Source organism: Chlamydotis macqueenii, chromosome 3, assembly GCF_036417535.1.
Source record: "Chlamydotis macqueenii isolate bChlMac1 chromosome 3, bChlMac1.mat, whole genome shotgun sequence".
Taxonomy (NCBI): domain Eukaryota; kingdom Metazoa; phylum Chordata; class Aves; order Otidiformes; family Otididae; genus Chlamydotis; species Chlamydotis macqueenii.
This window is the reverse complement of record NC_141558.1, coordinates 34,427,125-34,445,232: the sequence shown is the minus strand read 5'-3', so window position 1 is coordinate 34,445,232 and position 18,108 is coordinate 34,427,125. Positions and strand designations below refer to the sequence as shown.

The 18,108-nt window shown below is 39.5% G+C and overlaps 1 protein-coding gene across 4 annotated transcripts in view; it reads left to right on the top strand.

Annotated features, from left to right (window-relative positions):
* FILIP1 (filamin A interacting protein 1) overlaps window positions 1–18,108 on the top strand; it is a 111,326-nt gene that overhangs the window by 34,786 nt on the left and 58,432 nt on the right. For all 4 annotated transcript variants that reach the window (XM_086744708.1, XM_086744706.1, XM_086744710.1 and 1 more), the window contains one exon: window positions 9,710–9,988. In XM_086744708.1, the coding sequence (XP_086600834.1) occupies window positions 9,716–9,988 (273 nt within the window). In that variant the 5' untranslated portion in view covers window positions 9,710–9,715. The remainder of the gene's footprint in view (window positions 1–9,709; window positions 9,989–18,108) is intronic.

Sequence of the window (18,108 nt, the reverse complement as noted above, 5' to 3'; positions counted from 1 at the left end):
TCTACTCTTATTAAACTGTTGGAGTGCTCCCTGGCACACTTTTGGCCAGGCCATTTAACACCCTCCGAAACCATTTGAGAGCGTGTTTCGGGAGTCAGCATGGGCTAGGAGCAATTCCCAGTGGGCAGTGTGGAAGCAGCCAACATGTTATGGATGCTAAGAGGGCTTAAGAGCCTGAAGGATTTTCCAGGACAGCTGGCCTCACAGTAAGAGAGAAGTCCTGGACATGGTTAATCTCCAGTGTACACGTAGCCAGAAGATTCCTTTTTTTTTTTCCCCCAATGGGAAAAATATTATTGTAAAACCACCAAAATTAATAGTGAAACTCAAGGGTAGGTTTAGCATCAAAGACTATTTTTAACTCCCTGTTTTGAAACCAGTTAAACTTCACAGAGGAGGAACCTTTTGGGAGGTGGGAGGCAGCCCAGTCTAACAGAGGGGGTTAAATTCACCTCTCACCAAACGACCAGGCATTTATGTGCAAGCTGGTACTCTGTGTCTATCAACAACTGAAATTTCCTACAAAGGAGTCACTGAGAGAGATTTGGAACTTGCTCCCTGCTTTGGTTGACAGCTGAAATTTGAGATGCTGCAGATGTGTTTTTACACTGTTGTCTCTTGGAGACAATATTTGTAGAAGATATAGGTCCTCTGTATAATTTTTTTCCACTTACTGTAAAATGTTTAAGGGTGTCTACATCATTCTTATTTTTTGTTATTTTTATAAAACAAAAGAAGGATAAATTAGTCAAACGTAAACTGTAGCTATAGTTGTTTACTGGATTCAGCAAAATCAGAGCTGTGCAAATCATGGCTACCAGAAAGAATATGGGATTCATGATTCACGTCTGGTCAGCAAGCAAGAGGCAGCAAAATAATTCCCTCAACCCACAGCTTAAAGTTTGCTTTTGGGACATTCAGCTTTTTGTCTTGTCTCACACTTGTTAATATCCAAGTTAATTTTGAAATAAAAAATAACTTTAAAGTGAAGAGTTGAAATAGAAAGCTAATAAGAATTAGTTTCCTCATTTTCTGATTGCATTCCCTGTTTGCCCCGTGGTTCATTCCTAGGTTAAAGTAGGACTGCAAGGAGCACAGAATGACTTTACTTTCCATGCTGTGTTCCCTCAGTGAGATATCAGTTTTAGGTACTTTGGTTGGTCATTTTAAGGATGGGGACAAGGGACTCAGAGGCAACAGCTGTGAGATTATCAGCCTGCTCCTGTATGTTGTTGCTTTCAGCAGTTTCTTTCCTTCTTGGAAGAAGAAAATGCATTGTTATAGGAGCCGTGATCTTTAGAAACTAGTTACGACAGATATAGGTGGTTCATAAGTTCACAGTATATTTGATCTTGCAGGTTATCAGTTTGGTTCTATGCTGTCAACAAAAAGAAATGACTAATGCTTACCTAACACCAAAGATTACCCATCTGCAGGAGTGAAAAATCTTTGGTAGGCTAGCTAATCTGCATCACCTCTCTTACCATTTTCCAGGCATGTTCTGGCTGTCAGGTGGTAAAACAAATGTTTAGTGGGTTTGGACTGAAACTAATGGTGACATTGCTAGCTTTATCTTCATGTGAAGTACACAGCTTGATTTTCAGTTCAAATGGCATAACTCAAAAGGGCAGAAAGCTGTAAAACAATATGTGAAGAGTCATGACAGAGCCTAGTGCTCCTCCAGCCCTCAAGGGGTGGCTGTATCTCGAGATGGGCCCCATCAGCTGGGTGCAACGCACGCAGCCCCAGAAAGCAGGAGCATTTATTTCCTCCAAGGATCCATGCTTTTCCTTCAAATCAGGAGTAGACCCAGACACAGGACAATCCAGCAGGCTGGAAACAGGCTGGGAAAAGAGGGATGAGTAGTAACTGATCCACTTCTGTGTCTCCCAGCTCAGCTGAAACATGCTAGAAAAGCTGCACTGCAGGCAGTTAACACAGTTGCCACCTACCTTCCTCCTGGCCTGTCCCTTTCAACCACATAGTCACTCTGGAGAATAAATATCTAAACCCTCATCAAACCCAGCAGCATGTTTGTCTGGTCGTGTCAGCTACATGAGCTGTCTCTTCTCTATGACTCCTGTTTGTACTTTCTGGCAGCTGGGAAGCACAGTAATCAAAACATGGCTAGAGTGATATATAAAAGTTTATTTTTTTGACTGAATGATGATCTAATAGCTTATCATGCCTCCTGTATCCAAGATGTTTTTCCAAATGAAGCCTGGGAAACATGAATCTTTGTGAAACAAGCCTATGCTACTCCTTTGTTGGTCAGCATGCATTACTCAAGTAAAAATATTCCAGCTGAAACCACAAGTTTTCCTGAAAATGACAAAATTAATGGAATTATACCAGCATAAACTCTGTTCTTTATAAATCTGTGCCATAATTTAGCCAGAGAAGAGTTTATCTTGGAAATAAGAAAATGGTGTTAAAGGGGTATAAATCTGCCTCAGCGATGACTGGGTTTCCTCTTTTAGTTTTGTGAAATCCTTTTCTGCTTTTGTGCAGATTATACCTATTCAGAATGACACCTTGATATGGAATTTTCAGAAATCTTTTTCTTTTCTTCTTGAGAGTACATTTATGCTTCTCCCTCCCATTCCTTTTTTCAAGCAAAGGAATTATTGCTGATATAATCCTTGTTAATATAATCCATGTACTACTGTGCTCCACTGTTACAACAATCAATTTTAGAAGCTATAGAAGAAATCTTTGATAAATCCAAAAGGCTTTGCTGATTCTGGTGCTGTACTTCAACAAGTATGTCTGCTATGACTTTGCTACTTTTCAACACTATTTGCAAGCAGCATAAAAAGAGAAGTTCTATTAACCAAAATAGATTAGGGAATAATGAGATAGCGATGACTTAACAGGAGAAAATAATCTGTGTCCTGCATCTAAAACAGTCACTGCATTTTTGTCAGATACCCTTAACATGGACAAATTCTCCTTCTTTAAAAAGACTCAAGTTTCTTCCACCAATGAGACCCTGTGCATGGTATGACAAAATGAGGGAGACACTGTGACATTCATCTGCCACGGGGCATTATCTCCTTTCTGCACGGGCTCCTCTGAGCAATGCCATGGCCTCTCCCCCTCTCTCCAGTACAGGCAGCGGTTGCAGCCAGGAACCAGCCCAATCTCCTGCATCTGGCAAAGAGTTTACAGGGCAAGAGGCAGCTCACAGACTGGCACTCACAGACTAGCCACAAGTCCTTTCCCACTCCATATAAGAATTACAGCCCTGTGGCTTGGTTATTCAAGCTGTTTACTGAGTAGAGAATTGTCCTGATTCATAAAGTATCCGTATCTCCGTGCCAATACTCCAACAAATGCTCTCACAAAAGCACACGGGTAATGTATACTATTGTCAGAAGGAACAAAGATCTTCTCTTGTTTTTTCTTGCAGACAAGTCACAATACATATGAGGGCAAGAGATTGGGGGAGGGTTAGAGATCACAATGGATTAGTGCTCTAGGCATGAATGTTTAGAAATTCAGGAAACTCCAGAATTGCTAAGGGTAGGTATTTGTTCCATTTTTCTTTGTATTAGTCATTTGGTTTAGCACTGTCCTCTGACCAGCATGACTGAAACAAATACTAGAGTCAACTCCAGAAGCAAAATCAGGAATGAGGTCTGCATTCCCTTGGCATGGTGTTGTTCGGCTATCACACAGTCCGGAGTCTGACACATGTCTGCTTCATGCAGCATCCAAATCCAACTGGGCAGCATTGCTCAACATCTGCCTCTGCACAATGCAGCCATCAGTTCCTACCTGGTCCTACAGTAGCTTCTATGACCTCTTGGTAGCTTGATTCCTTTTTATTTCCTCACTCAAACAAAACAATAATAATGAATATTTGTGCAGTCCAGGAAAACAGCCTGGAATAACTATTAATAAGGAATAACTAGTAATAAAACTAATAATTTTAATCAGTCTCTGAGGTGGTGTGAACACTAGCATCTCTACATATTTGTCCTGTGAAAGCCACAGCATCAAGGCCATGTAGCCTTAGTTCTGGCTATCCAGATTCCTTGGGTCCAAAGCCATCCATTCCCATCTGGGGTGGTCGTCGCTGAGGACTTCTAAGCCAACAAGGTCAATTTGGTGTCCCTATCTTCCTCCCTTCCTGACATCTGAGATGATGTGGTCTTTTTTTTGTATTTTTGTTTGTTGTTTCTCTGTTGATGTCTAGTACTTGCAGACACAGACTGATACTATTTAATTTTTTTTCCAGCTCTCCTTTTCATTTATGAGGTGTTTCAGATCTGATTGATTTTTTATATTATTTGGTCTCCATTTTGAGTATATTTTAACTTTTTTTTTTTTTCACTCCTAGTGCTTTATATTGATCAGTAATCACTGGGCAGAGATTTGGCTTGCTTAGTGCCTGAGTTCTCGGCAATTTCCCCTGTGTACCAGGCGCTTTTGCACAACACTTTGCTCCACTCCCAATGCCTGCACAGCAGAGCCTCTGAAAGATACAGTTCCCCATCATACAGTTCCCAAAGCCACAGCTGAGAAACAATTCCAGTTTTGGTTCACTAATAACCCAATTGCACTGACCCTACAATACATTGTTAGCCTGCTAGAAACCCAGCACTTTCATGGGGTGCCTTAATCGGTTAGATCTGCAACTGAACTCCAGACTACAAATTTATTGCCAAAGGCAACAACCATATCATGGCTGTAAATCAACTTTTTGTGTTTGTGTGTGTTTTATAACATTATCATTATTATCATCATTTTAAGGGAAAGCACTATGGAGCCAAAATCAGCATGTCCAATTAGCAGGAGGGGCTACACGTTAAGTTCAAAGAACCTTTTTGCATTACCTGATTCTAATACCACTAGTAACGGAGCCTAATCTAACCTGTAATTTCAAGAGCTATAGGGAGAACAAATCGCCACCGGCGGGGGAAGTGTTGGAACAGCATGCAGCCTGTCCTCTCCTGACATCCTACTCAGCAAATTCCTCATAGATTTCCTCCTGATGTCAGTAAAACTAACATAAAGGTTATTTCATAAAATCTTATGTGGGTTGCTAACTTGTGAAAATCGAAGGACCCATGCCCAGAACAACAATACAAATTCAAGTAAATAGTCATAGCATTTGCCCTTTGTGCTTGAAGCTCAACAAACAAGTGAAACAGAGGAGAGGCTGAAGAGTTCCCATGCCAAGTACCAATGCTGTGAGCATATATTGAAATGAGTAGCCAATAAATGTTGAAATCAAGGTGACTGATCATATAAAGACTTCTTGTTTGGCTGCAGACTGTTATGAAAGATTTCCAGTTTAATATGCAATATGATGAGGGGTGGGGAAAAAAAAAACCAGTAGAGTTAAGTATTAAATGCTAAAGACATTATAAATCATAGCAGCTATTTCTTCAGGGAGCACAATCCGTTCAGCAGATCAGGAATGCTGTAAGATATGGAGACATGATCGGGGCAGACAGCAGGAGGACATTTGTTACCAGTGTTAGACTGGCTGTGTCCCCAGAGTCAGTTTTGGAACCCCAGTGAAACAACAGATAGGCAAAGTTTTGGGATTTTGGTACTTGCATACTGAAACGATGTTGTGCAACTGCTCAGAAACTTTTCTTCTTTATCATGATGCCATCAGAAATACAGATGGATGTCCAAAATGATAATACTAAGCACTCCTTTCCAGCACACAGTATTTCAGCCAAGATCACTGGTATGTTCTGGCTACTTCACGCTGCTCTAATTAAAACTCAGTCATCCTTACAGCTGCTTTGTATTCTTATAGCACTGCACGACAGCTGGATCATGCCGTTGATTTTGGCCCTTAAACTCCTTGGAAATTACTGTGTGAATATAAAAACTTTGGCCCTTTCTGTCACCATTTAAGCTTGAGTTCACCTGCATCTCTGGCTTCAGCACACAAGGCCTCTGCATTTGGGTAACATGTTGGAAAAGTATCAACATCGTAACTGAAGACGGAGTAGGTGTTAGCGTTACACTGATTTTGGCAGGCTTTTACACAAAGAAAAGCTGTAGGGCCAATGTCCCTGAGAGTGACAGACTATCTGCCACACTTACTGTGATGTAAAACTTGCTGCAAAATAAATCTACAAGTGCTAAAGAAATTTTTTAAAAGGCCAAGGTTGACTTCCTTTAGCAACAATTATATTCTAATTACCTAGATGGTACAAAACTCCAGATCCATTGGTTAAACTGCTCTGCTGCTATATTAATGAATTAAAAAAAAAAAAAAAGCATCTGTCCTTTGTGGACCTATATTGATTTACATCAAGTAAAAACACACTTTAAATATGCACTCCTTATTTCTCTCTTAGCATTCTTATAAACCTATAGTCAGCTACTCAGTCTTTACACAGCTTCATGAATTGTTATCTCAGCTCCCTCAGGGACAGATGAATCAAAGTGGCTGTCTTGAGTTATGATGTGACAGGGTGACACACCACCTTTCATGAAGTCTAACATACCCAGCTAAGTGTGCCTGGTTGATTACGCAATGCTTGAGGTGGATGATGTGAATCAACCAGTCATGAGTTAAATTTTAAATTAATTGCGCACCTTCAGGTCTAAAAGTTGAGTCATCTTACTGCAGAGAAATCACTAACGCAGCATGTTACTAAGCCGAATACACTGTAATGTAATAATCTGTTTTCCACTGGAAAACATATGTAAGACAGACTTGAAATATTTATTCTTAAAACATGTAGGATGTTCTAGAGCCATGAAGCCATTCACTGTAAGCCATGAAAAATAGGTTTGGTTTAGAGATGAAAGTGGCTGGAGGCTGTGACCCACAGGGACTCAGAAGGAAACACTTAGAAAATAGAGACAGATTGAATCCCAAGTGCTCTCTCCTGAGAGGAAGCATGGTTGGAAAGTTTAAAACCCATTAAAGTTAAACAAATTGGAAAGCCCTATCTGAAAGGAAACATAGTACAATGTTTATTTTTCCATTACAAACCTGAGACCTAAAAGATTTCCTGAGGTTCTCAGGTATTGTTCATGCTTATAATGGAGATCTGTTTTTAGAAAGCGTAATTCATGTGTTTAATCCAAACTGCTTGATGAAAAACACACTGCAAAAGCATTCAGGAAGTTAAAGGCCATTGTATACCTGTATCACATATTGTTTGGATAGGAGCAGACTTACAATGCAAGGAATCTCATCGTGAAACTCTCTCACTTGAAAACATTGGGTCTAAGGTCTAATTCTCTCCCCATTTGTGCTGCTGGGTGAATTCCACTGAATTGATGAAGTTAAGACATGAGAAACCAAGGATAATAAAAAGACAATCTTCCTGCTGAGTGTGAAACTACCAAAATGCAAGGCTAATGTGAACAAGAGATTTATAACACTGGCCTGAGTCAAGTAAGTAGCAAGCTGTAGCAGGCCCAGCGCAACATTAGCCAAGCCAATTAGTAAATGTATTTTAGGTTTTGACCCATCACTAGAGGATTGCTGCTCTGAGATCCTTATCAGAAAAGTGTGTGATGCTAGCAATGTTGAGAAGCATCTGTTTGACTAATGAACAAACTGCAAACTAAATCCAGAGATGAATTTAAGTGAGAGGAAAGATTTGGAAGCAGTGGAATATTATTCATTAGATCTATTGATATAAAAACTGGGCAAGTTTCAGACATATAGACCATTCTTCAGCTTTCTTCAGCCTGTTTGTACAAATCGTACTTGATCTAAAGCAAGATATTTCTCTGTGCAGATCTTGCTTTCTAGTATTCCTAGACGATCTTGGGTAAACTGGATTTAAGTAAAAGATAAAGGTATCATAAAATATGACTGTATACAAAAGTAAATTGAAGTAGGGCAACATAAACTCTTGATGGTTTCCCTTGTCTGTTATACAACCAGTTTCAAGTAGGATGAAGAATATCTAATTTTTAGGAGACCAGCTTACATTTTAATCTAAGTTTGGTTCTGAACCAAGCCTAAATTCATTATTGCCTTTGTATTGTGTATGACAAATATCTTGATTACAAATAATAGTCAAAGTCTTCTACAGTTAAACACTGAAAATAATTACAAAGACCTACTTCAACATAACATAGGAAGGTGACAGGATAGCAAGGTGACAGGATGGCAATATGAGTCCATATATAAACATGTCTGAGTATCCTATGCACATCTGTTTAATAATGATGAGTAATGAAATACATGCGGATGAGCCCATCCTGTCTTCTGTGCCATTGTTAGTCAATGACACAGGATGACACGTTATAGGGTAAATGGGATTTTAAGGGCTAGCAAGCTCTCTGGCCATCTGCAGGGTCAAGGGGGAGGAAAAGAGAGAGATGTTCATAGGAGAAGACAACAGACAGGCAGATTAAGCTAATTCTAGTTGAATGTGTTGTGTGGATGACAACCTGAAAAGGGCTGATGGGTAAGAAAGAGAAGAACTGTGAAAAGATTTGAAGATAAGGGCAAGTGGTTCAATTTGATATTGCTAAATGGCATTCAACAGAGGGAATCAGAGAAGACTGTTCTTTGATGAGGATAATGACAGTAAGGATGATTTTCACAGCTGCATTATAAGTGACTATGTTATTATTAACAAGGCTATGTTAATGCTAAACTAAACAGACCCAGGGCCCCCATTCTGTTGTTGGAGTCAAATAGCACAATCCAGCCATGCTCATACCACCAAACTCTCTTCTTTTCCAGAACAGGGTGGCTACATCTGGACCTGGCCTAGGTCAATTCCTGAATTGCGCCCAGGAACTGGTTGTCAGAGTGATAGTTTCCCTGGACCTGAAGTGTGCCAAGGAATGTGCTAAAAATTTAGCAATACAGTAGGTCAAGTGTGGGAGCTCAGGAACATTTGCTGTCAATGTTTTAATTTCCTAGGATAGATGTGGTCTAAGAGTGCAGTGTAGGTGCTTAAAAGGGCAGAGATGTGAGCGTTCAGTACCATGACTCGACATTTTGGAGAAGTCCTGAATCTTCTGGAAGGACTGCATTGATCTTGCTTGTTTACCTCTTAGTGGTTTTATGCCCTCTGTGCTCTTTTTTCAAACTTCTTTTCAACTTTCCTTTATGACACTTACTGTCTAATAATCTTATGCAGTATTTACCATAAGATGGAGTTTACCACTTGATTTAGACTACGTTCCCCATTTTTCTTGGTTACCTGGAATAAAACCATTACTTCACTCAAGGAAACTATAGAGTGACCTTTGTTTGTCATGCATTGTCACTCCACTATTATAGATCATTTATACCCAAGGAATACACCTTCTAAAATTTAATTGCATTCCCGTCTCTCAAGTAGACCTCACATTAAAATAAGATCTACTTAACAACCCACTTTGTTTTGTAGTGATGAATTGTGAATGATCAAAATGTTGACTGAAGGAAAGAGAACACTGGAAAATGTTCTTTACCACTTTCCTGCATCACTTTTAAGTTCCATACATTTTAACTCATATCAGCATCTTGGCATGCTGAAAAAGACAGTTACCCTTACTTTAGGACTCTGTAAAATTTATAATTAATGCCCTGGATTCACTGTCTGCCACACACAGAGTTGTTGAAATGGTTGAGCCTTCTACTCCTGTCTCTTGAGCATGACATTATTTGTAAGTTTTTAGAAGATTGTTGTTCTTCTGAAAGGCAATATTTCCACTGTGGCTTTTTGTAACTAATATTGTTCATAAATGCACGTTTATGTTTGTTTCTTTCTAGGTAGGGATGAGATCCCGAAACCAAGGTGGAGAAAGCTCGTCTAATGGGCGCTTCTCCAGTTCCAAGCCTGTCATCAGCCATGCAGAGAATGAAAAACTTCAGGAGGATGCCAAGAAAAAGAACAAACCTCATCGGAAGGAAGATGAGGTCATGGTTTCAGCAACTGTCAAACGGCACTCAAAATCACCTGGACCTACTGAACGAAAGAACAAGAAGTCCATAGAGCTTTCTAAAGAGGACTTGATAAAACTCCTTAGTATAATGGAAGGAGAATTGCAGGTAAATTAAACATCTTTTTTACTGTATTTTCTATGTATCTATTTTTAGATTGTCCAAGATGCACAGGGCTCAACTGACAATGACATGCAAATTTAAGGCAAAGAACGATAAGGAGAGAGCAGTGGTAGTTGGTATTCAACAGGATAGTCATAATTTTAAGTACTGCTTTATTTACCATCTGTATCTGCAGCCACGAAAGCAAGAAAAGTTATAAACACTTGTCACAACTGATGAAGAAAGGGGAATCTGAAGGTCTTGAACACTTAAAAAGAGGCAGAAAACAACCACAGGGGAATCAGTTTGGAGAAAGGCAAGCAAATATAGTGAGTGTAATTATAATCTTTAATGCAAATATTAAAGGGACAAATCTGCAAGTCAATAATACTGACAAAAAGGACTTAAGATGGCCCCTGGACCTTCTGCATATCCAGATGTTGCTCAGGGCTCAGCCAAAGCTTTTCCTGTCCCATCCGCCACTCTGCACATTCCCTGCCTTGCAAAGGCCTCTTAGTTTTATTTCTTGGAATAGTGCTTGCTCGAAAGTTTTCTCAGTTGTCTTGATTTGCATGTTTATTCAGCCAATAGTAGGTTCTTGATGGCAGACAGCCTGATTTTGTGCTTAACTCATATCCCCCAAATTTCCATGCAGTTTTGAGGGTTCTCTTAATTGCTAATAAATCACTGAGCTCTCAGGTGCCTCAGCCTTCAGGGAAAACGTGATTTCAAAATAAAGCACTGAAACATGGTATTTCAAGAAGTCAATATGAATAATTCTGACTTTTCAAAACTTATCCCCTTTTGTGGTAGGACTGCTTGCCAAATTTATACATTCTTCTGTTTGCGCTTTAATGATATTTTTCACTAAATCCATGGCCAAGCAGAAAAAAACTGCCCAACTTGTGTGAAAATATTTTACATCTCCATCTATTTATTCTAGTTAATAATTATTATTTAGCATTTCGTATCAGGCTTCACTTTTCCCACATTCATAACATTTTTACTTTAATTTTGGACTTGTTAGCATCTTATCTGATTAAGAGAAGTACTTGTTTTGGAAGTAATCAATTGCACCATTACCGCAACACTGAGATTTCATCTTATTAAGTATTACTTTTCCCGTATAGAATTCACCTTCAGTTTGTCAGAAAGTGCTTTCAAGTTTCAGTAAATATGCATTCAAAGTAAGTAATTTTTTCACGAAGACAGAGAATGGTCATTTTGCAGTGAAAAACTGGGGGAAAAAGCAAGAAAATCTGTTGAATGCAATTTTGCAAAGGAAAAAAACCCTTTATCCATATTATCCATATAAAAACTATTCGTATTTTAGTGCTTCATTTTAATTTATACAAAAACTTGTATATGTAATTTCCTAAAAGATGGACCTAGCATGCAGCTTCGGTGGTGAACAGAGCCGGACCTCATTAGAAATATATCATACTCATGTTGTTCGGAAAGATTTACTCTGAAGTCACCTTCGTGGTCTTGAAAGGGAAGGCAAAGAAAGTCACTAATGTTTCCTGGGTGGCAATAAATGTGGTGTTTATTCTTATCTCTGAGTAATTCTCCTGTTCAATACACAGAAATGTGGCTTTTCACCATAATTTTTTTACTTTGTGAGGGTGTTACACAACCTTTAAATGACTGCCCATGTTCTCATTATCCCTATGGGGATGCTGGGGATAGCTGCCATTTGTGCTGTAATATGGGCTGAAAATCCTCACCAAGATGATACTATCATTGCCCTGGACAATACTTTTAGGGATATTCATATATACAGACCCCACAGAGATGTTAGGCATTGCAAAAGCTTCCTGGCATCACAGGAGGATTGTGAAGACAATCATGCTGGTAGCCGTAAAGTGTGTCTCTTCTTCTGTGCCTTATTGCCAGGCAGGGAAGAGAATCATTATTCCTTTTAATCCACAGGAGTTTTTAATTTCATTTCAAACCCCCCCCCCCCCCTTTCTGGTTAGTTATTTACCTGGTACCTGTGTTGAACCGTTACTGAAGTGGGCAAGCTACAGCACTTTGGCTTGAGATGAGAGCCTGGCTTTGACGCTACAAATGAAGATGAGCCAAGGAAGACTCCAGCCAAAGCAAATACTCTGGTATTACCTCCTGGCTGTCACAGTGACCTAATGCACTGACTCATTTTGTGGCTTTTCATTTTCAGATGTGTTCGGACATCTCTGGTGGCTGGCTGGTGTTTTGCTGGACTGACAAATCAGACTGTGGGTTTATTTTGAAGCCATTTCAATACTGGGAAAGCAAACATTATATAGGCATATATAAGACGATTTTGTTTTGAGAATAACAGCAGGCTGTACCTGTAGGGAGGTCCAATATTTTTTTAAGAAAAAAATGGGATAAAATACCATGACCGTTTACTCAGCAGCCACGAGCAGGACGGATCTTATGCCTGCACAACTGGACGCCTAGCAGGGTGATACTGCCTTGTAAACCCCAAAGAGCGAGCTCAGCCATGGGGAGTAATCTGGTCATGACAACCATGAGATTAGCAGGGTGAACTGGTAATGTACACATATGCTTCATGTGCTTAGTTCACTATTCATATAATCTAACAATACAGCAAACATAGACCCATGCCATGTTGCTGTCGGTATCAGTTTTGAGTCCTTACCTGAGGACCTGGCCTCCCAGCAATTTGTTTTGAAGGTGAATGTGCCAGCAAACTGTGGAGGCATGCCCTAGCAGTGATGTTTATGTCTTCCTTTTTTTAAAAAAATAAAAATATAATGACCTCAGGTAACTTGCCTGTGCTGTAGCTCCCAGGGCCAAGTTGGATTCAGCTTTGCCTGTCGTCAGATTTCCTGGCTGGGCCCTGTGCACTTACTGAATGTAGAGAAGGAAAGATTTTCATAAATGGCTGAGGTCGCCGTAGCCTAGGCCTTATTTTGTAAGAAAACAGAAGGGGAGAAAAAGTATAGGGAAGTTGCAATGGTGCAAATTTATCCCAGTATATATGGTAGGAGAGCTCTTAATGCAACTTCTCTGAAGGAGAGCGGGAAACAAGTGAACAGATGACAGGAATTTATTTTAAAGGCCTTATAGCTCAGTAGAGTGTCTTATCTCTTGTGTGGTCTCACTGCTCATATAAAAAAGCAGTGATTACATGATCTTTAAACACATATTGAATGTTCAGGGGCAAAAAATCCATGATGGATTTTTTCCTGTACCTGGAAAAAAAAAATCTAACTTTTAAATACTGCAAAACTGTTCTGAAAATAAAATTTCAAACACCAGTAGAATAAATTGGACCATGAAGTTACAGTATTAATTTCCCTGGTAGTTACAGTGATTTCGGTCAAACCGAGATGTAAAGATTACTAATTACAGAGCAACACAGGCAGCATGCATCTTTACAATGATGGTATAATCCTATCTGTGATTCACAGATTTTTGTCCAACAGCCTGTGTATTTGTCCTGGCAGGAATATATTCCCTGTACACTTTCTGAGCAGCAGGCATTAATCTCCAACAATGCTAACACTGAATTTCAATGTTTCCTGATTAGGGGCCTAAAAGGAAATGAGGAGCAGTATTCATACATGTTTACTATTCATTCTTTTATTGCATGTGTTGGAAAAAAAAACCCACAATAATAAAAGTATGATTACAAAGACAGCATCTCACTACAAATCATTAGGTTTTTCAAGAAAAATAATTTCTTAGCCAGGTTCTGTGCCTATTGCCAAATGACAATTTAAGCTTGGGAGATAGCTTCCTATATTTCGTACCAATTCAAATAAGAGCAACTTTTCTGCTTGAGGCCATTACTACAGCCCATGTTTTACTGTGCTTCTGCAGTGCAGAAATTGCATTCATTCCCTGCAGCTCAGCTACCCATTCCTGTTGAGATCTCTCACATGCTTTAGGACCAAGGGAAATGCTTCCTGAGAGCCTGGCTCTGTGGAGTAGAGTTTTTCTCCTCAGAAAAAGATGAGGAGATAGGCAATATGTGAAACGTGATGTCTTGGAGAACAGTATGTATAACATACAAGTTAGATATAGATTAATGACAAGCCACAATTCCTGAGAGGTCTTCAGACTTCCAAGCAGTCTAATGTAACACTAGATTTGGACTGACTTTTGAAGGGAAGCACTGTACAGCAGATATTCAGAGGTAAACCTATTTGCGTAGCATCCCTCCTTCAAGGGGAGAGATCGAATGACTCCACTGTGTACAGTGATGAAGATCTGCTGTAAATCAACTCCCAGCAGCTAATTCTTTAGGCAAGCACTTCATTCAACCTTTGTCATGAATTTATCAAGCTGTAATTTAAGACTAGTTGGGTTGTTTACCTTGACTACTCCTATCAGAAAATAGTTCCAGAATGAAAAAGCTTTAACATTTAACATTTAACAAATTTATTTCTTTTAATTTCTAGTGCAATTATGCCTAGTGAAACTCTTAAGAAAATTGCGTTATACATCGATTGTGCTTTGAAAATTCTCTTCCTACTGTTTAATGCCTGATGTGCTTGTAGACAGCAGTCTCATACTCTCAGAACCTCTGTTTTGCTGTGCTAGCTGTGCCACATCCTTTTAGTTTCCTTTAGCAATATAAACTTTCCATGTCTTCCATCACCCTTTGATCAGAGCCAGTTACACCCTGGGTTCATCTTAACATCTGGAGCAGGAGCTGCACACAGTGCAGTAGGAGAGAGCTCACTGGTGCCCTGTACATTGGGTTTAATATTTCCCTTTCTCTGCTGACATGGCTCTGTTTGGCCTTCTCATCACTTGTCAGTCTGACTGATATAAACAATCTCTGTAGCTGTAGTTGTGATGCTTTTTTCTCTGTCTCTTTTTCCTTTTGCTCCAATATGTAAACTTTCATGTAATGCCTTGAACTGCTTTTGTTTTGAACTTGACTTTCGTGAGATGTTGAAACAACACTGTGATAGCCACCTAGGCTAGTTAAAAGCACAGTACAAACTCCTATATTTTTTCTTCAGTGTCTGTCTTGATACTCTTGCATTAATATTAAATATTGAGCTGCCTGAAATCTCAAGCTAGGAATATGGGAGCAACAGGTGGGTGGAAACCTGATGTGTTTCTTTTATGTAGTATTAAAGTCAGAAGAGAAAGTTGGGACAAGGTGCCTTGGCATTGGAGGAAAGAGTACAAAACAGAGTGAAGAGAAGGAGTTTTCAAATGATCATTAGCAATATCTCACAATGTGACAAGCTGAAGAGGAGCCAGAGTGGAAAGAATAGGTAAAGCCAGAAAAAAGTGTATGTACAGTAGGTTTGCATAAGTGTTTATAACTGCAAAGTCTTTTAAATTGGATTGAAATAGTTCAAGATTTTCTGAGCATATCATACAGATGCAATTCAAATTCCCGAGAGAAAACTTTGGCATGTACAGAGCTACAAGGAAAAGGAGAAGATAGGGTTAATGTGAGGAGGGAGAAGTGACTTAAGGAGAATGGAATGAGAGGAAAGAGGTTGGGCAATAGAAGAAAAAGAGTGTAAGGAAAGGGGGAATGTAACAGTGATAAATGTAGCCAAGCTAGAGACATGTAAAGAAGGCATAGAAAAGGCAAGACAATGAAGAGAAAGATGGTATCCACACTGTAGCAAAATGAGAGCCAAAAAAAAAAATCCTAAAAAATTCTGGTGTAAGAATATCAGTACAATGAGTGAAAAAACTCTCTCCCCTCTGACTGACCTCTTGTTTGTTTGTGTTCTCCTGATGAAGCAGGCTTTTGCAGGACAAAAAAATTAAGTTAGGATGGACTTCAGACCAGAAATGCTCTCTTCTGTTTTCATTGAATAATTTATAACCAGAGATTAATGTTGTGCAGAATACTATGTTTTTTTCTGTAGCTTGCAATCACTGCTGTGCAAAGTGCAGGAGATACCATAGGAGGTAGGTAGGGCTTGTCTAGCAAGCCCTAGAATAATGAAATTTAAAATAGAGTCCTGCTGGTTTATGAGAGAAAAACTAAAAAATAAGACAGTATACTGAAATGTAGTTAAATTGTGCTATTCAGGCAATTTCCCGCTCCCTCTGAAATTAAGGGCAGAGGTACTATCAACCATAGTGATGATAGCCATCTCTTTGGTAATAAAATTGCTTTAGAATTATATGTTTTTCAGAGTAATTATCCTCAATAAAATGTCACTGTCACTGGACAGCTGTGGGCTGAAAACCTCTTTCACAAAGACGTTTTAACATCCTTCTCTGTTAATGCCTGAGCTATACTTAACAGAGCTACATCTATCGCATTATTTAAGCTTGGAGGATCAGAAAGGAGAGGAATAACTGGCAGGTGTCTCTGATTCATTTAACATCTCATCTACAGCAGAGGGAAGAGTATAAGCATCTTCGACTTTTTTTTTCAAAAATTCTTGGTCTCCTGTCCAAAACAGTAAGGACTGTCCCCAATCAACTTCTAAGTTTTAGTCTTGTTCCCATTAGGATCAGTGCCTTTAACTGAACCTCCTTTGCAAACTTTTAAAAATAATCATAATCAACTGATGTCATTTGACTCCTGGGTTGTTTTTTTTTTTTCATTTACTTAATAGAAATTGTATACTCAGTGCAACAGTAATGAGAAAGCTTGTATCTTTTCTAATTTTCTTGAAAGAAGGCTCACTCTGTGGGAGAGGACAAGGCCAATCCTTTTGCAATAAATGCTAGATGCATGGGCTCTCTGACTTTAAAATATCTGGCATTCTTGGGAGAGCTTGCAGTGAGCATATGTCTTATGTGTCATAATGCTGTCCAGCACTCTGACTCACCAGTTGTTAATTTAACATTGCAGTTGTAGCTGAATCTGTTTTTATTAACTTTGCTGCCCTGGTTGTGCACTTATTAAATTTGTGTCTCCTCTTCTCCAGCTGAGGATCAGATAAGCTCCTGAGAGCAAAATGGATTATTTTCAATCCAAAATGAGCTTTAATAAAAGCAAATATAAGTTTTTATATAAAAATTGTGAGAACATGGCTATTTGAAAAAGCATCTTGTTTCTAGGGTTAAAGGCTCCACCTATTGGTTGACTAAAATGAGAGAAATGTAATATTTTCACATGGAAAACTGCTGGCCCTACCAAACATCCTGTGTCTTGCCACATCTTTATGAAATCGCTAGCTTCAGTGTAGAATTTCGCATGATGTCCAAAATAAAATGAGCTCAGTGACTTATTTCTGAGGGCTGTGCACATGCAGCACCCAAAATGATGCATTACTGAGACACTGTGAAGGGAAGTCCTTTCTCAAGACAGGAATGGTTTGGATTTTGCAAGCAAAGTCTTTCCTATCCTGGAAATGATTGGTTTTATTTGCTAAAAAATTAGCATCAATTCTTCCATGTCAGCAAAATGAGTGGAACTGACTAATCCAAGTACAGTTGCATGGTAACTTCCAGGCATTTGTCACATTCAAGTTCAAACAAGTCAGAAACAGAAGTATTGATGCGGTTAGCTTCATAATGAAAACCCTTTTCCCCAGTATTGGCTCAGGCAGTCTCAGCAGTTCAGGCAAAATGGCATTTTGAAGGGTTTCAGAGTCATTCCTGGGAATGCAATGGGAGAATGGAGGGATTTCAGGAGGGCAAGTGGAAGGACAGACATTGGGGAGGATCAGGGGGATTTTGGAGACAGCAGGAGGCTGTAAGGGAGTCATGAGCATGGCCAGGAGCTCTAACTCTGTGCCTTTCGATGCCTGCCCTCTCTAAGTTACTTCACTCTAAGAGTTCGCACCACTTCCCTCATTTCGTCTGACAACTCCTCTGTTGAAATAATTGGCTACACTGGTGAGTGCTTGCTGTATTGCAGTCCTACTGTTCTTGCCCATTCATCGGTCATCAGTAACTTGAATGCATATCCACGTAGCACAGAGCACTGAAAAAACAGCTTGCTGAAGCCAACAAAACTCTTTGACAAGAGAAAGTTGTGTATACAGTTTATTACCCATGTATACACACTTATGTCTGTTGGTATCCCACTCTTGAGTTATGCTCGTGTCTCTGCAGAAGAGACAGAAGGATTTCCTCTAACTTCATAATCCTGATGGCTGTGGCTGTGCTGGCACCGGCTTGTCTCTCGCCCTGTCCCACTCCAGGCATGCTCATTCCTGCCAGAAGGCAGCTAG